At 48.0% G+C, this 26,883-nt stretch overlaps 1 protein-coding gene across 1 annotated transcript in view; it reads right to left on the reverse strand.

Annotated features, from left to right (window-relative positions):
* Positions 1-4,053: 4,053 nt before the first annotated feature.
* The window catches only part of KIAA1549L (KIAA1549 like), a 263,915-nt gene continuing 241,085 nt past the window's right edge, over positions 4,054-26,883 (reverse strand). The window contains exons 18-22 of the mRNA XM_081799054.1: positions 26,326-26,676; positions 15,030-15,127; positions 12,400-12,548; positions 11,095-11,246; positions 4,054-6,106 (exon numbers count right to left, since the gene is read on the reverse strand). Of these exons, the coding sequence (XP_081655180.1) occupies positions 5,825-6,106; positions 11,095-11,246; positions 12,400-12,548; positions 15,030-15,127; positions 26,326-26,676 (1,032 nt within the window). The 3' untranslated portion in view covers positions 4,054-5,824. The remainder of the gene's footprint in view (positions 6,107-11,094; positions 11,247-12,399; positions 12,549-15,029; positions 15,128-26,325; positions 26,677-26,883) is intronic.

The following is a 26,883-nucleotide window of genomic DNA, read 5'->3' on the forward strand; positions in this document are numbered from 1 at the left end:
GTTTGTATGTGGGCAGGGGGTGGATTTAGGCATAAGGAAGAGATGGGGGAAATAAGGTGAGGTCACAGTTAATTTATGCAAAATACACTGACGGCCTCCCTCCATAATTTACAAAAGTCTGGCTGAGGTCAGAGAATGAAAATAATCAATTTCTCAATTTCATTATATAATGGCTTTCACTAAAGTATGGGTTTGACCTATGGAGACAAATTCTGCCACATCACAAATTTCCCTGTCTTTGAAACCTGCATAATCAAACAACTTAACACTGTCTAAAAGAATTTGTTTCTGGCACTATTAATTCTATTTCTGAAATATTCCTTTCCAGAAGCCCCCCTACCTTTTAGCACTTACCATAGGCTAGGATTCTATCCTGTAACCATTCACCTTAAGAAATCAAGAGACCTTTCGGGCGCCTGGGTGGCTCAGTTGGTTAAGAATCAAGAGACCTTTCAATTCTCGGGACACTAACTTACTATATTCGGAAGGGCAGCGCCACAATAATATCAATTTCACTTGAAACTAATTCTGTTTCAAAAGACTCTAGAGAGAGGCTCATCAGTTTCCTCATCCATGCAAGTGTGTGGCCGTGAGCTACATTAATAGCACCTGAACTAAGAGCGTGCAATTCAATTTACAAGCATTTATTGTGTGCTGAGCAAGGTGTGGTGCTACCTGGACCTTGGCCAGAAATTGCTCTTAGACCCAGTAGTCCTGGTGCTGGGATGGCCTGTGGTTGGGGCAGCGCTGGCTGGTCCACCAGGGTTTCAAATGTGTGTGTTCCCACCTGGTGTACACGTCAAGGACGACCTCTCCTCTCTGTAGCCGTGTCCATACTGATTGCTCACCGGCTACGTGGTGTCCTAGGAGTGCCGGTCAATTCCAGTCCTGAGGAGGTTCCTTCCTTTTGAAGGTTCTGCCCACTTACACTCCTCCTCTGGGTACTAGCCTCCAACAAAGGCTCTTACCGAATGGGTCAGGCCAGGGGGCCGTGCTGGTCTTACATGACTCTGCCTCCTTGGTGACAGTTGACTGGATAGGCACATGATCCAAGGGTGGCTCATCCATAGGCAGATGAACTGGACCAACCAGACTCTCAAGATTTGGGCACAGAGATGGTAGTCAGAGAGGGGTGGGCACAGGGGAAAAAAAGGGGAGCAGAGTGGGTCCTGGGATGGATTTTCAGCTGTATATACAGTAATGAGAAAACAGAGAACGCTAGGAGGCCAAGGGAAGCAAGAGAACTGAGCAGACATATAGAGTGAAACAGTGGAAAGTCCATATGGAGAGAGGATGCAAGAGAAAGCAAGAGTGAGCTGGCTGTCTCCAGCCCTTTCCCATATGGGCGCTCTGTTTAGTTTCTGTGAAATGGCCCTGTATTCTCTCCATCACCCCCTACACTTTTGAGCAAGTCTGAATAGGTTTCTAGTCCTTGCAAAGGTCTTTGACTAAAATACCTTCAAGGCTGGACTACATGGGAGAATTTAATCTCTGACACTTGGACCGAAGTCAGTTACTGCTCCAAGTTAAATTACTATATTTCCCAAGAGTGTTTGGCTGTATTTTGTAAGCAAGGTCCAAACTATTTTCTGGTGTGTGGTAGAAGGAACAGATTAAGTTTAAAATATGTTTTCAAACTTTAGAAATAATATGTTATTGTATTCATTAAACATTGAGTGCCTGAGTAGAAAAAGGTGCCTTATGTAGAAAAAAGAAGCTTATTTATCTAAAATGTTTAAATTTTTTATCCATTTCTCTAATTTCTGCCCGTTAGAGAAGTATTTCTTTTAGTTAGCTATTTAAATTCCTGTCTTCCTCCATCTGTATTCTGATTTTTTTTAAGTCACAAGTCTAACAATTTCCTATCCACTCTTCCATCAAGATTACTCAGAAACTACATGCCCTTCTGCTGAATTCTTAAATTAGCAAAGGCACATAACCTCCAGGACCAGAGAACTGATTCTTTTTTTTTTTATTTTATTTTATTTATTTGAGAGAGAGAGAATGAGAGACAGAGAGCATGAGAGGGAGGAGGGTCAGAGGGAGAAGCAGACCCCCTGCCGAGCAGGGAGCCCGATGTGGGACTCGATCCCGGGACCCCAGGATCATGACCTGAGCCGAAGGCAGTCGCTTAACCAACTGAGCCACCCAGGCGCCCCCAGAGAACTGATTCTTAACATAATCCACCCTGTCTCAGTCGGCCCAGGCTGCCACAACAAAGTACCACAGACTGGGTGGCTTTTAAACAACAGAAATTTATTTCCCACACTTTTGGATGCTGGACGTCCAAGATCAGGGTGCAGACGGGATCGGGGTCTGGAAAGAACCCTCTTCAGAGCTGCAAGACTGTTGACTTCCTACTGTATCCTCATGTGGCAAAAAAAAGAGGGCAGGAGGGCTCTCTGGGGTCCCTTTTACAAGGGCACTAATCGCATTCGTGAGGACTCCACCCTCATGACTCAACTACCCCCACCCCCCGCCCCCCGCAAGGCCCCATCTCCTAACACCATCATGTTGGGGTTAGGATTTCAACATATGAATGGGGGTGGGACACAACATTAAGTCCACAGCACACCCTGAAAGAGAGAACTTCCATCTCTATAGGTCACCACGGCCATCTCAGATCCCAGGTACCAGGGCACACGGTAGATTTTCAGGCTCCTGCGCATGGGGTTGCCTCCCCCTAATGCTGAGCATAGAATCTGCTGCCTCATAATGACAAGCTGTCACGGCCTCCCTCCCTGCTCATTTGCAACCATGGCACCGAGAGAGGAATGCACCCCCGCAGCCTTGAACAGCAGATGAGGAGAACACCATTTCCTTGATGGCCCTCTCTGGAAAAAGTCAAAATGCATTTCTTTTCAGGAATGCAGAAAACTCACATCAAAACAAGTTCTGAAAAATGTTTATTATGCCACAAACGCATCGTCCTTTATATACTTTAACTGACGTCCTTTACATATCCAATCATCTTTTTTCTTCACGAGAATGTAGGGCGTCCCTCATCTGACCCTGGTCTACTGTTTAAACTTCCTAGCACAGTTCAAGAAATGTGTCACAGACAAGTGTGCAGGCAGCGTGGTGAAACGGAAAGCAAGTTGAATCGTGAATCAGCAGGCTTGAGCCGGAATCCTCGAGCAGGTTGCTCCATTTTTCTGGACTTCTGATTCCTTCTCCGGGACTGCCAAGGTCCTTTGTGGCTTCTTCAACCGTCTGGAGGGTCATGAGGAACGTAGAGCCTCTGGGCTCTCATGGAACTCTATTTTCACTTCCATGAGGCACTTCTGCCCATCTGCTTTTGCTCAGAGTCGGCTGTCCAGGCATCTGTCCCCTCCACGAGGTCAGGAGACTCTTCAGAAAAGGGACCACATATTTATCAGTCACAGAAAAATCTAACAATGGCAGCTGTCTCCCCCCTGCTGGAAAAAACATGAACAGATTGATTTCTTTTCAACTTAAGGTTTTCCTCCCATATACTTTTCTTAAACCTATGGTGTCTAGTTTACGATGGTGTCTGATTTAGCACGCTATATTTTTAGTCGTCTCAGTTGACTAATTCAATACTTCCTGGGGTTCTGCAAAGACCGCAATGATTTGTTTCTCCATCCTCTTAGCAAGCTGGAGCCACACCACTGCAAACTGCAGGCTCTTTCTCTGTAAGTCACTGGAACATCCAAAGCTCGGACACTGTCTTTGAAGCATCTATTTTAATTACACTAAGGTCTTGAAACTTCATTTTCACATACAGGATTTCCAGGCATTTACCAAGTAGACAAAGTACTGGGTTGATATCATTGCACTGATGAAATATTAATATTATTGATAAGGCGGGACAATGTGGCTGACTTTATCAGACTCATACCATTTGCATGAAAAGGCTGAGTTTCTTTGGCTCTTTGTTCATTCAAGTGCATTGAATACCTATTTGGATAGACTTAGGCATTGTGTTAATCTGTCAATAAAATCTTGCACCATCCACAGTGTTTTCAAGCTGATTTAGGTTTTGGACTACAACAACTGGCCGTTGGTAGAAATATACCATATATACACATGGAAATTACAAAAATACATTTTATTTATAGCTGATTTTTTTTTTTTAAGTAACAAAAAACTAACACTATGAAAGATCAACCAGCATACCAAAAGGACACTACCTAATATCATCTGAACAAGAGACTTGTCTGGGGGGATTCCATGACACATCATCTCCGGAACTTTCCAGAAAGGGCAATTTGCCATTGGGAAATAAAAACAGCTTCTTTGAAAAGCCTGTGCTTTGACAGTTTGAATCTCCCATTCTAATCAGTTCCACTCCTATTCTTCTCTCAACTTTTAAATTTCCACTTTCTCTCAGTAAAGACCAAAGAAACTCATGAGGAAAATGGCAAGATGGGCTCAGAAGGCATGGACACAGCTGAAGCTAGATGGGTCATGGGTGAAGGCAGGACAGGACCTCATTCTCCAACAGACACCAAGGAAGCCCCCAACAGAGCTGGTGAGGGAGCCGGAGCGGTCCCTCCCGGGGCCACCTGAAGTCGGTGGCTGTTTTGCTCAGGTACTGACAGTCAGCAGCTGGTACCTCGGGGCTGCGAGGCAGCGTCCACCCAGAGCTCTGGAGGCCGACTCGCCGCTCCCGAGTGCGATTTGCCACACAGCGGTCCTAAAGTCAGCCAATGTCCTCCTGCATCCATTGACTATGGGGGCGGGGAAGGAGGGAACTGGCAAACTCCATATGCTTTTAAAAATGGTATTTACATTTAAACGTAAATCAACAGATTTTCTACATTCAGAAGCTTCTATAAACAGAGGCTGCAGCCCGGGGCGGGGGAGAAAATTTCTGCTCGGAACAGGCGTCAGTTACTCCTTCCTTCCGTGTCCCTCAGCAGCGCCTGCCGGACGTCGCTGTTGAAGAGACAGAGGTTTTCCTGTAAATGCTGATGTTTCTAGTATCTCAAAGAAGAGAGAAGCTTTGTTCTCAGGCCACCTTCATTGCCGGGCAAAGAAAAAACCTCCAACATATGACTGTTTTTCTTCTGTAGGATCCTAAAAGCTCTTAGCACCGATTCCCTTTCAGTTAGATACGACCTTGCAGGGTACTCCAGTTCCAAAACGACAACACCTTTTCAAAAAACCTGTCAACCCAAACCCACCATTCCCCCTCAACCTCCTCTCTTCCTTGGCCTTTGTTTAATGAACGGGAGGGAAAAAAAGAGCCAGGACTATTTATAGGTGTAGTCATGGACAGTACTGATTTTCATCCAATTCATCTGACTTCAAACCTGAACCTGTAAAAGAAAAGGACTCGAGTTTCTTGGCCGGAGTCAGTGCCTCCCTCACAGACCGAAGGAGGTAATGGTTACAGTCACGGCTGAACGAGAGAGGGTGCGGTCTGGTGCTTAGTCAGACGCCTGCGTCGCCTTTAACACAGAAACAGAGTTAACATGCAGAACTCACCGAAGACAGAGCTATGTTCTCCCCCTTCTGGTGACTTAGTAAAATGTGGCATTGGACAGGGATCTGCAGATCAATTAGTGTCTCTTGCGACTAAGGCTCCATAGGGAAATACACCCACAGTTCAAACATTTAACTTCACAGAATATCAGACATAAGGTCCCACGCGGGGACTTCTTGACGTACAATCAGCTGAAGAAGCCAAGAATTCGGCTGGCCAAGAGTCTCCTCTGTTGCCCAGAAGCCCCACTGTTCACCTGTTCAGAGGGTAAGAAAGACTCCCACATGGTCTGTGCCTCAAGTCCCAGCAGGTCAGGCTGAGACACCGGAAGACTGTTCCCTCGGAGTCTGTAAGTTCCATGGGGCTGAGGTATTAGACCTGGAACTCAAACATGTCTGTCTGTTTCTTGGCCAGCTTGGCCACCTCCTCCCGGATGGCCTTCACGAGGGCCGCGGTGGAGATGTTGGTCAGGGGCGCATCAGACGGGTCGTTCTCGGCCAGGCTCTGCTGCGAGGCCGCGGCAGACGGCCCCGGGGCCTGCTCCAGGCTGGGGTGCATACCTGCAGGCTGGCTGTACTGGCGAGGGAGTCTGGAGGGAGAGTTCTGCTGGTAACGTGACCGGGGGTAAGCCTCGATGTACCCTGGGAGGGGGACCTGCAGAGGGTGTTGGAGAGAAGGGAAGGGCTCGGGATTAGGAAGGGGCTCGAGTCATGGGACAAGCTTGATACTGGATGAGGGTGGGGGGGGGGTACCGAAGACAAGGGAAGAGGTTCAGAAGAAAATGGAGACCAGGCACCATTGTACACATGTAGAACCTGGAGTCTTGTTTGTTTAGAAAGCAGGTCATTTGGACTCGCTGGATATGCTGGGTGGATGAACGAAGTAGGGGTTTTGAACCTTGCTACACACAGAGTCTACACCTGAATCTACCTGGCTACCTTTTTAACATAAGCACAATCCAGCAAACAGAAGTATTGTTCTTCACGGACCTCGAAGGACTCAGGGACTCATTACCGACAGGTAACTGCTAACACGGAAGGAGCCCTGCGCCAAGGGCTTCCCACACATTATCTCACTTGATTCTCAAAGCAACAACCCAGGAGGCAGATATGGTCATCCTTATTTTACAGAAGAGGACACTGAAGCAAAGAGTGCCACAGTCTTAAGTGACATGGTTAACAGGCCACTGAGACACACTTGGAGCAAGTCTGTCTGACGCCAAGGGCTGGGAGTGAGTTACTGCACTGTCTCAGATCTGCGATGTGATCTGAGTTCCTTGAAAATTTTTTCTCTTATTACCAAATGTGGAAGACACATACTTAGATGCTTACATATATGGACACTTCTAGTAATAAGGACACGTCAATGATTTGGAATTCAGGATTAACTTTCCCACAGAAACAGTACCACATGTGGGGATGCTGTTCCAGAGCAACCCACAAGAGGCCTTTATATCCCATAATGTTAGCTGGGTCCCTGTGGGATGCGTGCCTGTGGACAACGAAGGCACAGGGTGCTGTGGGGAATGGACACGTGTGGGGAGTCAGGGGGCTTTCAGGGAGACGCAGCTTAGCTGGGTCTGGAAGATGAACAGGCTGTTGCCAGGAAGACAAGGTGGGAGGGGTGTTCCAGCAGAGGAAAAACAAAGGCAGAGGCATGGGGGTACGTGGAGGACAGTGTGCCCAGGAATCTCCGAAGAGTTCGGTCTGACCAGAGAGGATGTACAGGGTATGGGAGAAGCTCAGGGAAGACAGACAGGCAGGGCTGATCAGAAAGCCACCAAATGCCAGGCTGCAGAGTTCAGTTTTCTATGGTACACTTCTCAGAAATACGGCATGTTCCCATTCTTTACAGAGACACTTGTCTGGGCCCTGGTGAGGATGGAGTAGGATGGAGTAGGATGGGGTTGGGTGATGAGTCAGAAATTTCGGATGGGCGAATGTACAGCAGGAATGCAGCCTCCCTCCACTCCCCGCCTGAGATGTTCTGACAACCCCTCCCAAGGGTGCAGCGTTCTGAGATGCATGCCTGACACCTGGCCTGGGAGCCACCAGCGGGTGTCAGGTGGAGGAGGGGCCTGTATTTTAGAAAGGACACTCTGGAGGTAGACCCACTGGAGGTCGAGAGAGTTCTGAGGCTATGTCAATGGGGTAGGTGAGGGCCGGTGAGGACCCGAGCGAGGGAAGAAATAATAGGATGGATGTTCCAAAGGTTGGGGCTTTAATTTCCCAAGGCCTGGCAAAGAAAGACAAAGTGGCAAATAGGTGTTAATGGCGGGTCTTTCTACACAAGGGCTGTACATATTTCCCTTGCATGTTAGAGGAAAACCAGAGTCGAACTGTCTGTGTCCTTGGTCCATAAGCACTGGGAATGCACAAGTGATTGTGGGGAAACAGAGCCAAGACCCAGGCAGGGGACCGACCCATCAGGTCTCAGCTCAAACGTCCTTTCTTCCAGGACACCCTCCCCTGCCCTACGTTAGCCGAGGGCTCCCTGTAAGATGCTTCCAGTAGTGGGCGCCTGGGTGGCTCAGTTGGTTAAGCGACTGCCTTCGGCTCAGGTCATGATCCCGGAGTCCCTGGATCAAGTCCCGCGTCGGGCTCCCTGCTCGGCAGGGAGTCTGCTTCTCCCTCTGACCCTCCCGACCCTCCCCCCTCTCATGTGCTCTCTCTCTCTCAAATAAATAAATAAAAAATCTTAAAAAAAAAAAAAAAAGATGCTTCCAGTAGTTTCTCTAGAGTCAGTCATCGCCCATGACGTCATCACCTGTCTCGGGCCGTCAACTTCGTAAAGGCAGAACGGTGTCTTGCTTGCATATTACTGTGCACCAGTACCCAGAATTATGCATGGCACACAGTAGGGAGTCTCTCAGACCTTGGGGTTCTGAGGAACACAGTTTGAAAATCACTGAAGGATGACCAGATGGTGCCATGTGTTTGTGAGGGAAGCGGTCATATCCCCTTTCCCTGCATTTCAAGTTCAGCTGGAGCTGAGAGCGTCCAACTCCTGAGACCCCTCAGCTCTGCGGTGTCAAGCGTCCGGGTGCCAGTGGCTGGCACAGGCAAGGGATCCTGGAGGGCACAGTCACTCCTCTAAGAAACTCTTTTCCCCCTAATAGTAGATCCAGGCTGGAGCCATCACATCTTGCTGGCCAAAATTCGGGGCTGGCAAACACCACTCCTTCCCCAGGCAGTGCCCAAGGCAGGCATCACCTAGTGATCACAACACACCCCTCCCAACCCTTCTCCATCCAGCACCAAGGATGAAACCCATTTGTCAAGGGGGTGATTTTGAGGTGATTTTGTCTAAGCTAGCTCCTGATGTCTGGATACCTGGGATCAGGAAGGTCAGACCCCCAAATGATGGTGGGGGTTTTCTCCTTCTCACATGGATGTGGGAGTGGACGCCATCCCTGCCCCACTTTCTCAAGCTGACAACGGGTCCCTCTGAGCTCCCTGCACTTTCTTTCACGTATGAGGAATCCCCTGTGCTCCCTGCTGTGGTTCCTGACTACTGTGCTCCATGCATGGACCCGCCACCCTGCTTAACTGTAGGTGGTAACTGGGCGCCAGGAAAGACCCATTTAGAGTGCGGCAAACATGTTCCTCCTAAAAACAACTAATAGAAAACTAACTCTCCCTCACACTGAGAGGGATGGACCCAGAATGGTCAAATCATCCTGTTAGGAAGGTTGGGTTTTGATTTGCTGGGTTCCTGTTCCTTCATCTTTAAGGTAATATGAACCCAAAGGCATCTGGAAGTGGCCATAAGCCTGGCTAAGCTATCATCTGTGTCTTGAGGGCAAGGGCCAAAGTTTGGGAAAATACTTCCGTTGACTCCTGCAGAGTACCCAGTGGAACTTTCCATGCAGAGGGTGAACCGACAAAGCTGTAGGTTTACTGCCTAATTGTCACAAGTTAAGTATAATCTATTTTCTGAAAAGTACACATTATGTTTAGACTATAAGTGGAATTATGGAGTCAAGAAAGCTCTGAACTGATCAACTCATACCCAGTGATTTCAGCTGTTTAAAATAGCCGAGGACAACAAAGGAAGCAAAAAAAGGCCCACAAACAACCAAGACAGATGCTATAAAGTCTCACATTAAGATCTGTAGACTTAACAATAGGGAATCCCTACAGCTACTCTTAAAGCTTATTTACTCCAACTTGACAAACAATTCTAAGGAACTCAGACATGCCTCATTTGCAGATAACAGCCCATTAGGAAAAGTATATTTAAGGGTGAGTATATCTGTGGAAGTGGGGACACTGACAGTAACAGAAGGTCTGGTTGGGAGCAAGGTCAAAAAAAGAAAAACCATACTGAGCCTTGTAGTAACTCCAAAAATTACAGTAGTTGGGAGATGTGTGATGTAGGGGTAATAATCCTACCATCAGAGCCCATCTTACAAATGTCATTTTACTAGTAAGGCATAATGATGAGCTGAATCATTTGTTAGAGACAAATTAAATTATGTTCCTCTTTTAAAGAAGGAGGGAAGGATATAATTCATTCCAGAATTTTTTTAAGGCAAGATAGCATATATTCTAAGTGCTTTGAAAATTAAAAGGATAAGCTTTGATCATCAGGAAAATTAATATATATAGGATAGCTTTACCCCATTAGTGGTGTTCAAATGTGTCATCACTATGATAAAAACAGACACCAACACCAAGGCTGAGTTGCATCTGTGGAGGTAGAAAGTATGGACCCCAGGGGTTTGGACAGAGAGAAAAGATGACCCAGGCCTTGGGCATCAACATGTTTGCTAAATCTAGGATATATTTCAAATGTTGACACCAAACCCTAAAATGACACACAGCACCAGGGAACCCTCAGGCTGAGCCTGGGAGACAGCCTGCCTTTCTTATCCATGACGGATGGTCTCACAGAGGGATGGGGGCAACCCACACTAGAGGCCATCATTGTGCTATTTTTGTTTGCTTGATTTTTTTTTACTTAGCAACCCTTGACAGGTGACTCAGAGGCAGGTTTGGTTGTGACTATCCAGGTTCAATTAGTTGCTGCCTGTCTTCGGTGTAGGATAGGCCAGGCCCACTGTGCCATATATTCCTACTTATGATGGAGGATGGAACCAGGGGATCATGACAACACAGTCCTTTGCTGGAAGTCAAGTAGAATGCCTTAGGATCTACATGCAAAGTAATTCAATCTTGAATTTCTAAAACTAATTATTTTCTGGTATTTCATCTACAATAGCTGTGTGGCTTTAGGCAGTCAGGTCACCTGACTAGGCCTTAGTTTCCACATCATGGGAATCATAACACCTACCGGATAGGATTGTTGGGAAGATTAAATAAGATAATATAAATAAAACATCTAACATGGTGTCTGGCACATAGAAAACACTAAAAAAATGATAGTTAGAACAAAAAGTTATATGATTAAGGTCACCCCGCTAGAAAGAGGTTGAACCTGGACTGGAAGGCAGGTCTCAAGTCCCTCTGTCAAAAGACATCCCACCTGACCACACTGTCTCCTCTAAAATGGCTGAACTTAGCCACCTGGTTGGTGGGAAGCAGGCTGAGATAAAAAAACACTGTCTCAACCTCTCATCCATTTTCTCCCTCAAGTGTGTCCAGCAGGTAAGATTGTGAGGGAATCAGCAAGGGTCTCACCGAATCGGCCCACTGGCTTGGGAGCTCATTCTCTCCTGCATAGGACATCCAGGCCTGGTTCCTGTAGGACGAGGGAGGCGTTGGGATGAAGTAGCCGGTAAAGCCAGGTCTGTTGGCAGCTGGGATGGCAAACACTGCCGGCACCGTATTACCTGGCACGGAGGAGATGCATGGGGAAGATTAGACCAGCACCCCACCTCTTGGGCTGGCATTTGCCTAAGCTGGGGGAAGCTGGGAAATGGGGGAACTCTGGCATGGGGAGAGGGGGTAATGAGGTGCAGAGCAGACCTCCACCTGCAGCCCTAGCCCCGCCCACCTGAACGGTCATCTGCTATGAGGCAGACCTGGTTTTCTAGAGAAATGATGGCCCAACTCCCCTCGCCGATCCCCCATCCCCATCCCAACACCCCTGACCTACTGGCAAGAAGGGACACCTCAGTGTCCAGATTTTGTTCTCCCATGGGGAAGAGGTATTTTTAAAAAGGCAAGAAAAGGAACCAAAAGGAATGGATTCCACTGATGGAATTTCTGGAGACAGTGAATGTTTTAGTAAGTGTTAGCAACCGAGTGTTTGCAGTTTTCGCCTAAAAGGTATGCTTTGAACAGACTCAAAATACCAATTAGGGCATGGATAAACCTTGATGTTCATTTCAGCATTGTTTGTAATAGCAAAATACTGGAAACAACCCACATGTCCCTCCTTAGGGGAAAGGATAAACTGGCCTATCATATCTTTGAATATCATACGGCAGTTGAAACAAATGAACTAGATCTACATGTACCTACCCATCTTGAACACAAGGCTGAGTCAAGAAAACAAATGCAGAAGGAAAGGCATACTTTGATATCACTTGTGTACATGTAAAATACCAACAGCATTAATATACACGATTGCATATACATACATACGTAGCAAAAAAGTTAACACCCTCAATTTAAGGATTGGGATTACCTCTGGGAAGAAGGGGAATGATAGAGGGCTGGATAGTTCTACCTGTAATGCTTTAACGGTAAATATAAATTAAAAAGAAACCCTGAAGTCTGGCAAATGTTAACAGCTACCCCGACTGTAACACGTATCTTCCTATTCTGTCACGTTTCAGATTTTTTAAAGAAATAGAGCAGTAGCTCTTGTAGCCAGGGCTACTGAAGTCAGACGTAACAGCTGCCTCGATTGCTGAGGATGGCAGGTAGCAGGTGGCGAGTGGGAATGTGGGGGGTGCGCAGTGCAAAGAGCACACACAGCACCCGGGTGGGGCTGGGGTGCCGCGCCCGCCTTTCTCAGCCGTTTCTCCTCTTGCCCACCTGAGTAATTTAAAGCCGACTGATCCAACTGCGCCATGGACACGGGGCCTCGGGACACCTGCGCGAAGGAGGCACTGTCGTGCAGCTGGGCGGGATCGGGCCCCGCGGACTCGGCCATCCTGGTCTTGCTGCCCACGTCCGAGGTGGACCTGGGGGGCGCAGAGGGGCTGCGTTAGCCGCTCCCCACGCCCGCCGCGGCCGCACCGCCACCCAGAAGTTCCCGCCGCCTGTCACCTCGGGGGCCGCCTCTGGGAGCCGCGGCGGCCTCCAAGCCCCACGAGGGTGGGGTCCTCGGGCCTGGATTTGCCCCCGAATCACAAAGGAGGCCGGCGCGCCGAGACCTGGAGCGGCCGTCCAGCTGGAGTGGTGGCCCGAGCTGGAGTCATTTTTAGATATTCAAGGTCAGTGTTCCCCCGAGGGTGGCTCTGTGTCTCTGGGGAGTAGCCCACTTAATTTCCACATAAAAATAAGCCAGGCCATTAGCGGGGGGGGGGGGGGGGTATTAGCCGGGGATGGTCGGCCTGGGAGGGGATGACATCATCAGCAGCCAATGAGAAGGCTCCGTCTGGAGTGGCGGCCGCCCCCACCCCCCCACCCCACCCCCCGCCCACCCGCCCCAGGCACCGGGGCTGGTGACCCGCGAGGGCCCCGAGGACCACGTTCCCTGCTGTCGCTGCTGCTGCTGGCCCAAGAAGCTCAAGACTCCGGGGAAGCTCAGGCGACTCCAGGAAGCAGGAGCCTAGCACTTTCTAGGCGTTATGAATGACAGGCACTTGTTTTGTTTTTTTTTTTTGGGGGGACCCATAGGCAAGCAGAGAATCCAGCCCATTAAACACATCCTATTTCTACTTAGTGCTCAGAAAGCTGGTAAGAAGAGGGCTGCCTGGGCGCCACGGGGGCCAGCCTCCCCCTCACAGAGGGACTTCAGGCTCTCTTAAAATTAAAATGGAAGGAGGCAAAGGCAGCCACAGCAGGTGGCAGGCTGCCAGCCCATATGGCCACCCTCTGAGGAGCGGAGTGTCTGTCACTGTGAAGAACAGAACAGAGCCACAGCAAGAGGCAGACATCTGGGTCCTAGCTTCCTCCCCCTGCTGAGCCTCAGTTTCCCCATCTGAGAAACAAAAGGGGTGGATGACCCCCTCTCCAAGGCTCCTCCCTGCTCTAATCCTTTGAGTCTAAATGGGAAGCAGTGGCCTGCTGATATCTGGCAAGATGGCAGACGCTGTGCAAGGGCATGGGAGGGGACGGAGGGTTGAGAGAAGAAAGAAGAAACTGACACTGGCCCTTAGCAAATCGGCCACAAATGACTGCTGTGAAGCTCCTCGCATTAGAACTCTCAGGAGTAATTAAAGCCCCCCACTATTGCTCAGAGAGGGTGAAACACAGAGGCGTGATGATTTGACTCAACTTCAGGGTGGGTGCTGGAGGCTCGGTAGGGTGGGTGCTGGAGGCTCGGTAGTGTGGGGTCTCCCTTTCTTTCTTGCTCCCTCCCCTCTTTCTCCTGGTTGCTCTCTCCCATATCCCTGGCTTCCCACATACTATTCCAGGCATCTGCTCCTAGTTTAGGAAACCCTTACCAGGAAAATTCTTGAGTTCTGCTCCATACACTCAGCCCCCTTGGATGAATCTCTGCAATCAGTTAGGCCCTTGCCCTCATTTTACAGATAAGGAAATGGGGGCCAGTGAGTTGAGGCAACTTGCCTAGGGTTACACAGCAGGTTAGGCTGGAACCCTGGTCTGCAGCTTCCCACCCCACCCTGAGCTCGACTGCAGTCAAGAGCGGGTGTCTACACACAGCTCGGTGTTCTAAACCACTGGAAATGAAGGCAGGGTCATTTCCGGGGGAAACTCATTTTTCTTCACCATTTTCACAAACGTCAGACCTGTGGTCCCCAGGTAGAGTGTGGCTAGCATGTTGGAGCAGGGGAGGCTGGGGTAGGAGGGCCAGGGCACTGGCCTATCCCTATCCCAGGGCACACTTGTTTCTTTAATCCTGGACCTGACGCCTATCCAGCATCTCCCAGTGCTCATGGATTTTGTATTTCTTGCCTACCTTTGTTTGAAACATGGGCTTGTCATATCGTTACAGAACAAAGACAGTATCTTTATCATATCTGACTTATAGCTTTCTATCTGAGTTCATCTCTTTATACATATCTGAGTTCATGTGCTCTCAGCCTCCTGTCTTCAGAGTCAGGAGTTAGGGTGGGTGCCCAGACATGCCACTCCCTAGCTTCTTGGACACTACCCCTAAACGACAAAGGGACTTCTGGGCCCACACACAGGTGCCAGGAGCTGCCCAGACTGGAGGTGGCCGTTGTAGTGGACTGAGCTGGAATAATTTTCAGATGTTGAAGGTCAGGGTATGAGGCTTTCCGGGTATGGGTTGGTTGCCCTTGGGTTCTTCAAGTCCTGTAGAACTTTCCATTTCAAATGATAAGAAAGTTGGTCAACCCTCCCTGTGCTCCCACTTCCTTCATGGTCCTCGGGGCACCCCAGACACATGGTTGTCGGAACAGGTGATGCACCCTGAATTCAGGGGCAGCAATGAAGGAAAACCGTCGGGTCAGAGTACACGGGACCAGATCCCTTCCAGACACTGCAAACAAGCCCAGAAAGCAATGTGTTACCGCCTGAGAGAAGTAACAGCCACGGGGCCAGTCCGGGGAGGTACAGGTGGAGGGGGAGAGCCCATGACCATTTCAGGAAGCTGGGAAAACCTGTATGCCTGTGAAAGAGACAAGCAAGAGAGGAGGATGTGTTAAAACGCAGTGTCAGTCAACACACAGGTTCTTCTTACTGAAAAGGAGAGTAGGGGGCGCCTGGGTGGCTCTGTTGGTTAAGCGCCTGACTTTGGCTTGCGTCGTGATCTTGGGGTCCTGGGATCCAGCCCTGTGTCAGGCTCTGTGCTTAGTGGGGTGTCTGTTTGTCCCTCTGCCCCTCCCCCCAACCTGTGCTCTCTCTCTTTCAAAAAAATAAATAAAATCTTAAAAAAAAAAAAAAGGAAAGCAGGTTTCCAGGTCAGATTTTCCTTCCTTCCTCCAACTCTGCCCTTTGCTCTTCCTTCTGTCCTTCAGCCCCCTCTTCTACCTCACCTCTGCCATGCTCCCCTGTGCCTGGACCACCTTAGTCATGGAGTCCTTCAGCTGATCTAGTGCTTTCCTGCCTCTGGCTTTTGTACATGCTACTGCTTCTCCCTGGGACACTGTCTCCCAGTTCTTCCCGTGGTTCCTCCCTCCATCTCGTTCAGCCAGCCCCCTGTTCCCCTAGAGCCCCAGTTAATCTATCTCCATATTCTGCTTTATTTTTTGCCACAACAATTGTCACTCTCTGGTATTATATCATTGCTTATTTATTATCTGCCACCAGCTAGAGTATAATGAGGGCAGGGGCTTTATTGTCAGCTCTATCCTCGTGCCTGCAACGGTGAATCATTGATTGCAGTTTACTTTCTCGCTCAAAAGAAAGCACGTTTAATGGGGGGAAAGCAATGGGTTTAGAGTCAGGAAGTAAGGGTGGAGGTCCTAGCTTGCTGATAAATAGACTTTATGTCCCTAAGCAAGTTAGGTGGACTCTCTGGGCCTCGTTGTCCTCTTCTAAAATGGGGACAAGGATGCCTTGCACCAAAGGGGGCTAAGAAGATCAGGCAAGTCAGTGTAAGCATTTCACAATCTATAAAGCACTGTTCAAAGATAAAGGATTGGAACTATCACAAAAGTGAAGACTTTGATCAACACGTGAGGGGATAAAAGGAAAACAGTCAGAGATAGACAGGATCAGAGAGCCAGGCCACAGCCTCCTTTAGTGGGAGAAAATCTAGAAATGCTCTCTGGGAAGACAAAGCTTAACTTGTGCTTCTCATTCATCTTTTTCTTTAGGTATCATGCCTGCTACATCTCTTGAGGAACAAGCTGACAAGACTTTAAGCCTGAAGGCATCAGGACAAAAAGAGCAGCAGTGGGAATCCATAAATAGGGTTCTTTGAACTGAATGAGGTCTTCCGCCCTGCAGCATTATGGCAGACTACATACTCGTAAGGGCCGACCCATGAGCTAACAACTAGATCCTAGATGAAACATACATCTTTTTTTTTTTTTAAAGATTTTATTCATTTATTCATGAGAGACAGAGAGAGAGAGAGAGAGAGAAGCAGAGGGAGAAGCAGGCTCCCAAGGAGCAGGGAGCCCGATGCGGGACTCGATCCCAGGACCCTGGGACCATGACCTGAGCCGAAGGCAGACGCTTAACCATCTGAGCCACCCAGGCGCCCCTGAAACATACATCTTAATGCACTTCGGGAATTGCAAGATGTAAGGGAAACCTCAAAGACCCTACCCACACCCCCCCCACACACACATCTCAGCAAACTAAAACAAAACCATGAGCTGAAACCAAAGATAGAAATAGAAGTATGCAAATATGAAAGGTGGGGTTGCCTGAAGTCAAGCACCATGTTGGCAAACGATTAAGAGATCAAGCCTTGGGACAGGCAAGCGGGGGGCGGCGGGGGGGGGGGGGACAGCGCGGGCAAGTGGAACTGAGATACAACCAACCTGCAAGGGGCTGGTTGTGCTCCCAGGCTCAGGCAGGAGCCATTGTAAGTCCTCTTTGGAGGCGATCTCCCTAACCCAGGCTCTCAGGAATGGCACAGATTAAGATAAGCAGACAGGAGCTCATAATCAAAGACCAGAAAACATAGGTGAAAACAGGAGAAAAAAACAAACAACAGATTTACATCTTTAAGGACTTAAGAGTTTAAAATTTCTAGGTACGAAACAGAAAACAGAAAGGTAAAAAATGTTTGTAACAAATAAATGACCAGAGATACTCTCAGGAATGATCAGGAAGATTTGAAAAAGAACAAATAGATCTTTTAGAGGTGAAATGTAATTACTGAAAGAAAACACAACATCGGAGATAGACTAACTGGGGCTCTAGGGGAACAGGGGGCTGTTGAGTGTTGAGTGGGCTGTAATTACTGAAAGAAAACACTCAACAGTGTAATTACTGAAAGAAAACACTCAACACTCAAAAAGTAATTGATGTGCCACAGATGAAGAGAAAATTAATAAACTAGAAAATGGAATTAAAGAAATTACCAAGGAGATAAGGAGATACAAAATATAAAAGAGCAGTAAAAAAATATGGAGGGCAGAGTAAGAGGGTCTAACATGCAGCTAATCAAAGTCCCAAAGTCCCAGGGAAGAAGAGAGGCCATATTTAAAGAAGCAATGACTAAGAATTTTCCAGAATGGATAAAATCAATGAATTACTAAGTTCAGGGAGTACAATGTACCCCAAGCAGGATAAATAAAACACAAACCTAGATACATTGTACTGAAATGGTAGACTGCTGAAGCAAAGAGAACATCTTAAAAGCAGCCAGAGAGAAAAGGCATATCATCTACAAAGGGATGACATTTAGATTGACGTTGGACTTCTCAACATCACCTAGAAGACCATGGAATGCAAAGTGCTCAAAGAAAATAACTGTCAGCCTAGGAGTGTATCAGCAATGCTAACTTTCCAGAACAAGAATGATAGAAAACATTTGCCCAGATCTAGAGGTACTGGCTGAATCAATTTGGAAAGCTACATTACCATTCTGCATTTCCATTTTTTGAGCATCAATCAACAATGTATGCTAAGGTCATATTCAGGGAACCAAACTCTGAAGCTCCACTAGATCCTAAACCCCTTGGTTTCAGCAACCATGGTACCCCGACCTTATGAAGCAAAATGCTTTGCACCTAATAGTGCTAAGTAAGTACTTGTTCGATGAATGTTGAGTGAATCAGAGTCAGGAGACCCAAATTCTCATCTTGATTCAGCCGTTCACTTTCTGTAGGCATGTCATTCAGTCTCTCTGCCCCTCATTTTTTGCTTGTTTGGTTTTCATTTTCCTTGTGAAATAAGGCATTGGAGTAGCTCATGGGCTTCCAAGCAAACTTTTCTAGAGCCATGAAATCATTATGACATAATCTGAATACACAACCAGATTAAAGCAGAGCTTCTCTGGTTGAAGTTGGCGGGGGGTGGGGGGCAGTGCTGGTGAATTTGGCCCTTCACTTACCAGCATGATGACAACCTGGGACCTCCCTGAACTCTAAGATTTTGCAGAGAGTTTGAAAATCATAATCTTGGATGTCCTTCCAGCTTGTACTCCATTATTATCAATAAACCATCAAGTAAGGACATGCCTTTCCCAAAATAGAGAAAGGTGTTTATAGCCCCTCTTCCCTCTTCTGGCCTCTCTCACGATACTCGGTAGAGGAGAGAGACGACCTATTTTTTTTTTTTTTTAAAGATTTTATTTATTTATTTGAGAGAGAGAATGAGAGAGAGAGAGCACACGAGAGGGGGGAGGGTCAGAGGGAGAAGCAGACCCCCTGCTGAGCAGGGAGCCCGATGCGGGACTCGATCCAGGGACTCCAGGATCATGACCTGAGCCGAAGGCAGTCGCTTAACCAACTGAGCCACCCAGGCGCCCGAGACGACCTATTTTTATCCCTGATCCCTGGAAGCCTTATTCTATGCTCAACACAGTTTTCCAGCCAAGAAAAAGCCTTTTTATGCCTGTGTCTGTCTTGTAGCACTTCACCAAAGAATGGATTAAAAATTCTGAAGTTTTGATAAGTACCAAGGGAATTCCTTACTTTGGAAGATCTTTCCAGATACGAGGAAGACTGAACAGGAGATCAGACAGTTGCCTTTGGGCTGTATCCTCAGGGGCCACAGGGGTCACATAAAAAGTAGAACCCATGCCCTGTTGCTTGGGGGCTGAGAGAATGACCTCTCCTAGTGTCTTCCTCCCTCCCTCTGTGCAGGTTCCCCAGATTTCTAAGCCCTCACATTCCGGTTTCTCTTGTTATGTATCTGGAACCTTGGCTTCTTGCTGGCTGCGTTGTGACTGGGATTTCACTGGAAGCTATTGCTCAAAACTGTTGCCTGGTTCCAAGTTCCCTGTTCCATGACAGTGGACCCAGCCTGGCACCCAAGGACACCATCTTTTGGGATCCCTGCCCTCTGGCTAGGAAGGAGATCAGAGACTCAGAACAGAAGGCAGTTTTTGTAAACAGGCCTGAGGTCTTTGAGGTGGAAGGAGCCTGAATGTGACTAGACTAGGCCACTCTTTGGGCTTAGAAGTTTGGTGGTCAGAGTAGAAGGGAAAAAGGTGACTACGTAGTCTGCTCAAAGTTTCAGTCATGATGTCCTTGAGGGGTGATGGGAGCAGCTCAAGGCCATCCTCTCTAGAAATCCTAGTAGAGAGTGAGCCCAGGTGAGACCCACTGTGTGCTGGCCCCTCCTTGTGCATGTGCATCCATCCAGAAGGACGAATGTGGTCAAGATCAACCTCAAGAGGAGCACAATAGGGATGACAGGTCAAAGGGGGCAGCCTGCAGCTAGAGGGACAGGTCAGAGGGTCTCAGGCTTTGCACTGGTGGGGGAAGGAGGACTGACAGGCCACAGTCAGCCCACCCTCATTGGAGGCTTTTATCCAGTACCAGCAAGCCAGCCCCAGGGCAGAGTGGATGCAGCAATCTCTCCACACCCGCTAGTAATAATACGGCTCCAGGCAAAACAGGCATCCACGTGGGCCTATAAATAGCTTTACATCCCGGTGTAGGAAGCAAAGTCTTCCAGAAGGATAGTTCTTATTTAGTTGAAAACAGAGGACTTGGTAATTGAAGACTAACCCCATGGTGAAAACCCAGGGCTCATCTTCATCTGTCAGTTCACCAGGAGCTGCTGTCAGAGTCACATCTAAGGCTTCCAAGGCCTCGGGACTCATAAAAGGTTCAAGCTAGAAAGAGAGCAGGAGACACTGAGACCACACCCCTTACCTTAAGCAAGGGGGATACTAAAGCCCAGAGAGGTAAACTGACTTGTCTAAAGTCCCATAGCCAGTTTAGGGCGCTGTCTTGCAATCCTGAGCTAAGGGTGGTGTGGTACAGAGGGCATGGGTTTGAAACCAGACAAACCCAGGGCTGAATCCTGGCTTGATCCTTACCAGCTGCTTGACTTTGGGCAACTTGCCTTGTCTGGGCCTACTTTCTCACCAGGTGATGGTGGTTAACAGTATTAGACCCCCATACCAAAGGCTGTTCGAAAGACTCATTTTATTATTTTTTTTAAAGATTTTTAAATTTTTATTTATTTGACAGAGAGAGAGAGACAGCGAGAGAGGGACCACAAGCAGTGGGGAGAGGAAGAGGGAGAAGCAGGCTCCCCGCTGAGCAGGGAGCCCAACGCGGGGCTCGATCCCAGGACTTCAGGATCATGACCTGAGCCAAAGGCAGACGCTTAATGACTGAGCCACCCAGGCGCCCCTGAAAGACTCTTTTTATGTGTTAATGTAACATCTGGCACACAGTACGTCCTCCATAAGTAAAATCACTTCCTTCTGAGACAGGGTAATCTTTTGATATAGTAATTGTAGTAATTAACACTTTTTTCTCCCCACAATTCCTGGAATCCAGGGTCCTTCCCCTATGCCAAGCAGCAAGGGTATCCCACCTTCCTGCCCCAGGGAAGGAAGGCCAGAGCCACAACCATTGAGGATGGCCCAAGAGCCAGTTCTCACTGGAGTTTCGATAGCCAAAACTATTGAATTTAGGATTTTGAATATCAAAAACCTAAGTGCTAAAGCACTCAAGGCCTAAAGTTGATGCTGAAAGAAGAGATTTGGAAGAAGAGAGGTACATTTAGACCACTCTGCCCCTAGATGAGGTAAACACCCTGGGGTTAGGAAGGGGAGGAGAGTGGGAGGGAAGCCAGAGGGCTTAGATGCTGATGGGTCTGGAGAAGGGGCTCTAGGTCCTGCCTCGCTCTGGGGGAAAGGGAGAGAGAGGCTAATATGAGGAAGATGCTAGAGAGGGGAGAGGGATAGGATGTGTGTGTGTGTGTGTGTGTGTGTGTGTGTGTGTGTGTGTGTGTGTGTGTGTGTGTGAGATAGAGGGGGAAAGAGAGAGACAAAGAGGGAGAATAGCATACTCAAGCATGGCAGGGAGAGGGGAGGGGTCTGGACAGAGCTTGCAAACAGGAAGCTCAGGATCCAGCTGTGCTCCTCCTGGACTAACAGCTGGAGATTAGATGGAAATAAGGACTTCTCAGGGACACCAGCCAGAGTAGTTAGATGAGGACAAACTGAAACCAGATTCTGATACCTACTTCCCACCCCTTCACCATGCTTTGCACCATGTAGGACCCTGCAATAGCTCAACCCATGGGTAGGGAGGGAGACCCTGAACTGAAATTGAGCCTTTGGCACATGGAGAAGAGAAAAATAAAGAAAGGTATATGTCTTGCACCCCCTGAATTTTGTGGGCTAAGTATTTTTCAGACTTCATCTCCTACACTTCCCTTTCTCCCTTCCCATGCAGCATTCCTGGATAAACTGTGGTTTTTACTCACTTGAGTGATTTTTTCAAACTTCAAGGGGTATGCTGTTGCTGGATGTTGGGTACTTAGCTGGTTTTCAAGGGGGCTTCCTCAGGGCAGTCCAGAGGCAAAGATCCCCACACCAAGGCTGTAGGACAGTGTGACAGTGTGACCTGCTTCAAGGACTCCCAAGAGTTGGACAGCGCCCCACCAACAGTGCCAGGGACAGACCCTCTCCCGGTGTTCCGACTGCCTCAAGCCACCAATGACTCTGGAGCAACCAGAGGCAGAGAGGGCCCAGTAAAAACTGACACTGAATTTCCCACCCACCTGACCAGATGGGAGCTCAGAACAGATGCAAATCGGATTCGGAGAAACATAAGAAACGTAATTATTTCCTGAACCCAAGTGTTGTGGTGTTTGCAGACTCATATCTGACAGGTCTGCCTATCTCATCAACAGAGGTTTTGTTTTGATTTTGAGGGGAAAACAGGAAAAAAGAAAAGCTGTGAAATTCTCGATTTCATCCTAATAGAGATGTCTCCCTTATAAGCGGCAGTGATAGGAATGGACAAAATCCTCTCAGGGTCAGCTTCCTTAAGAGGAGATCACACTCTGCCATTCTGGAGATCTGAGTCTCCTCCAAGTGCCTCTAGTGGAGAGGCTGTTTTAACCCTACTACCTTTCTCTGAATCCCCTCCTCTGACACCAACAGGAAGGCTGAAGGATGTTTTCATTCCACTTGACACAGACTCATTAGGGCTGCCGGCGAAATTGGATCGGTCTTTAGGTGTCAAGTCCAATCTCGTCACAGATTCCGGGGTGAAATATGATCAAGAGTCCCCCAAACTGCAGTGCGGAAGTCCCAGGCTGCCATGATATAAATGGCATGAGCCTGGCCTAGCTTATCGAAAACCACCAGCTTCCAATTATCCTCTGGTGGAGCTCCAAGAGCTTCCTTTTGGGAAGCTGAAAAGTAATCATAGTTATCATTCTCAATTGCCACCTTTTCTATTGATTTCCACATTGTCATAGCACAAGGGGGCTCGGCAAAGAACTCGGGTAAGAATCATTATTTCTACTGTGTATTGTTAGCTATTTTTTCCTTTTATGAAAATAGGGACCACATGTGTTGGCAAAAAAGAGGAAGTCTTCATAACAAGAGAACTGCCTTTGATAGTGTTCTGGTTTGATGGCCCATCTCTCTGCTGTGTTATTTCTCAGCTCTTTCCCAGTTTTCGGTGGCCTTGTTTTTCAAGCCTAGAATGCTGATGTTGTTGACCTTCTTGGCACCACTGCCAACCCCAAATTATAATGAACAGAATGATCTAGGTTTTCATAGGTCCCACAATGAAATTTTTAGATAGTTTTGTTAAATTGAAGCACCATGGACATGGATTCCATCAGCGGCTGGAAGATCCTCCTGGTTGTTTAAATTTTTCTCTCTGAAATTGGATCTCTCTATGGATCCCCAGAGTCTGGCCTCCAGCCAGAGGGGTCCAGCTGTTGAGAATCATCTTTCAACAGAAGTGAAGCTTCTCTGGGACCCTCAGTTGGGGCACCCGGAGCATGCTCTTAAAGGAATTCAACAGAGCATGAGGAGGAAAAGATGTAGTCCTGGAACTGTCAGGAGAAGGAATATAACTAGTGGAATTCAGTGAAAGGGGCAGAATATTTTTACAATGATGACGACCATTGATCGAGCAATTTCAGGGGCTGAGCTTCATCGGAAGCCCTCTGATTAATATCAGCAAACAAGTAGTGGGGGCTCCCCAGGTGCAGGACTGTGCTAAACATTTTCCATGAACGCCCACTTCATCCTCACTGAAGACCTCTTATCACCACCGTTTCACGGCTGAGGAATCCGAGGCTCAGAGTTGCAGCCACTGGCTACGGTCATTCAGCCGCTGTGTGCCCTTCTACTCCGGGCTGAGGGCAAGTCCAGGGATGAGGTCAATGTATGGAGGTCAAGAAGGATGAGCCAACGAAACTGAAGTCAGTATGAATCAATACAGAACGGATACAGGTGACTCTTCCCAGGGGACAGACACTTAAGAGCTGCGTATAAATGTGGTAAGATTCGGGTGTTTTCTAAATCTCAGTAAGAAATACCCCTTCTTCCCCATAAAGGTGGGTACCGATTTAATGGACAATAAGAAAACTATAATTGTGCAAACTGTAACATCATGGCCAAAGGAAAGTCTTTTAAAGGTGATGGATTTGTAAGGCTTGGTGAGAATTTTTCTCTTTCTGAAAAAAGGATGTTTGGGACTCCAGCTGATGGGAGCATGGCCAGTGGTGGCCCCACAGTTGCTGACACCCTTTTGGAAGGCAGTGCTTCTTGAACATGTCCAGCAAACTTCCCTGATGGTGGAGACAGACTCAGATTCCTGATATCTGGGCATTGCCCCGAAGTCTTCTATTTTAGCTTAAAGACTGTTTTAAGAATTTTGCATTGTATTCTACCCGTACCTCAGAAAATGGGATGTAAAAAAGATGGCTGGTGTTTACCCTTTGTCCTTCATTGTCTGTACTCTCCAGGTTTGCCTATCACAGATGGAGAAGAAGAAAGCTCCAAAAATAACTAGCTCTCCTTCTGACAATGTTTTACTTTCCTCAGCTTGGCTTTTACTTAATGAAAGATCACACTGACCAGCAAACATAAGTATTCTGGCCCATGTGGTCAGCCAACTTCTCACTGCAGGTTGCTAAGTTCAAATCCTTAATAAAACAGTCGTTGGGAGCCTAATCAGTGTGAGTCAAATTCCCAGGAGCTGATCCCCGTGGAGTGAATAGACAAGATAGAAATTCTGCACCTGCCAACCTAAGGACAAACGCTTGCAGACGATGGTCCCACACACACATGGCCACCCCACCCTCGAGGTTCTGTGTGAAATAAACTTCAGTCTCTCCTGCTAAAGCTTAGCCAATGGGAAAGGTAAGGCTAGACCCTGACATTCAAAGAGAGGGAACTGATAGAGGGGATGAGGAGCAGGGTCAAGGGGAGACATCTCAGTGACTTGGAGGAGAGGGGGCATCTGGAGCAAAGGAGAACAATATTGTTCTAAGGAAATTCACAATAGTGTGCAGGCTATGTGGTTGCACAGCATAGTAGCAATGTATTAAGTGCCTGTGTGTAGTGTGGACCGTGGCGGGTAGGGGCATGAAATTATCACGAGGGTCCACAAGCCCATAGGTGTCCCAATTAGTCTCCTGCAAAGAAATAATATGGATGAGGAGGTATTGTAACATTGCACAAGGGAGAACAGCATGCTGGATAAGAACACGGGCCCTGGTGCTGACCGCCTGGCTCTGGGTCCCAGCGGTGCCCCTTCCTGGCTATGGGACCTGAACACATGTGTAACCTCAGTTCCTTCATCTGTAAAATAGGGATAAAACTACTACCTGCCTCAGTGGTCCTTATTTGTAGTAGCATGATCAAGAGCATACACATATACATGATCAATACCTAATAAAAGCAAAACAACAACTGTTGGCTTTTGTTATGTTATTATACATCACAACGACAATTTATAAAGCTCTATTAATGAGTAACCCTCGGGGATAGGGCGTAGACTATTACGAGGGTGAAATCTATACACGCGCAATGCATCATTTATTATGATCCACGGTTTATCCATCTTTTTAAAAAGGTATCTGTAGATGCTGTGGTAATGAGTGAAATGCACACTAATTAAAATTCTTGTTTAAATCATGGAAGCTTTCAGTCACTGGGTGCTTTCTCCAATCCTGAAGCGCACTTACCAGCAAATGAAATAGGCACGACCAACATTGTTGTAGCATTTACTGCGTGCCCGGCATTCTTCTGAGTGCCTCAGATAGATCGACTCGTTTAATCTTTACAACAACCCTAGGAAGTGGGTTATTTTTATTGTTGATTTCACCTGTAGAGAATTTAAGTGAGGTCTCCAAGGCTAGTGAGTCATGGAACAGGGACTCGGGAGTCAAACGACCCGCCTCCAGAGCCTCTGCTCTGAACCATCAGGCCCATGGCCCCCTAACACGAAGCTCTGCAATGTGTTCTGACATTTAAAATGGGTCCTCGTTGGGAGGGGGGATTGGTTAGCCCGGTGATGGGTATTAAGGAGGGCACGTACTGCATGGAGCACTGGGTGTTATACGAAAACAATGGATCGTGGATCACTACATCAAAAACTAATGATGTATTGTATGGTGACTAACAATATAATAAAATTAAAAACTACAAAAAAAAATAAATAAATAAAATGGGTCCTCGCACTTGGAAGTGCAGGAAACCACCAGTGCATGAAGAATGAGGTCAAGCCTTTACAGGAGGGGTAGTCGAAAGGAAATTCATTCTACAGTGTATTACGGTTTGATGTAAGGGCTTCCTGTGTGTTTAGGCTTGGATCATGGGTGGAGGATGGGATGAGAGCCCAGAAAAGTTTGTCTCCAAATCCCCAGCTGGTTTATCCCTAGAAGTCCCCGCCCTGAGACCCCCTTTGGAAACACGCTGGGCAGAGCTGACCTGCTGGTGGCAGGTGGGTGGGACGTCTGACTTACCGGCCGAGGCAGACTGTACTGGTACATTTCTGGGCGATAGGTGGGCACCCACTGCACTCCTGCCCTGGGCCGTGTCATGGTCCCCGGAGCGCTGGTCACCACCTCCGAGTAGGGCAGGTGTTGTGCTGAGCCATAGGCTTCCTGGGGCCGGCCCTGGCCTGCGTGGCCCGCGGACGCCAGGCTGAAGGCCTCCTCCAGCAGCATGTGCATCTGCTGCCGGACCTCGTCGATGGAGGGCTGGGAGCTCAGCGTGGACGTCTCCGAGTGGCCCTTCACCTGCCTTGACCTGCCGTAGCCCCGGGGCTCACTCACTCTGTCAATGTTGGTTTCTTCTATGATCTCAGGCTCCGTCTGGGGGATCAAACACAAGCCCATTGATTTGTTAATGAACTTTCCTTCCCCTTAACGCTGTCTGCACTTTAAAATGTTCAGCTTGGGGGCGCCTGGGTGGCTCAGTCATTAAGCGGCTGCCTTCAGCTCAGGTCATGATCCCAGGGTCCTGGGATCGAACCCCGCATTGGGCTCCCTGCTCTGTGGGAAGCCTGCTTCTCCCTCTCC

This window comes from Leptonychotes weddellii, chromosome 11 (genome assembly GCF_054177405.1).
Source record: "Leptonychotes weddellii isolate Sample4059 chromosome 11, ASM5417740v2, whole genome shotgun sequence".
In the NCBI taxonomy this organism is placed as follows: Eukaryota; Metazoa; Chordata; class Mammalia; order Carnivora; family Phocidae; genus Leptonychotes; species Leptonychotes weddellii.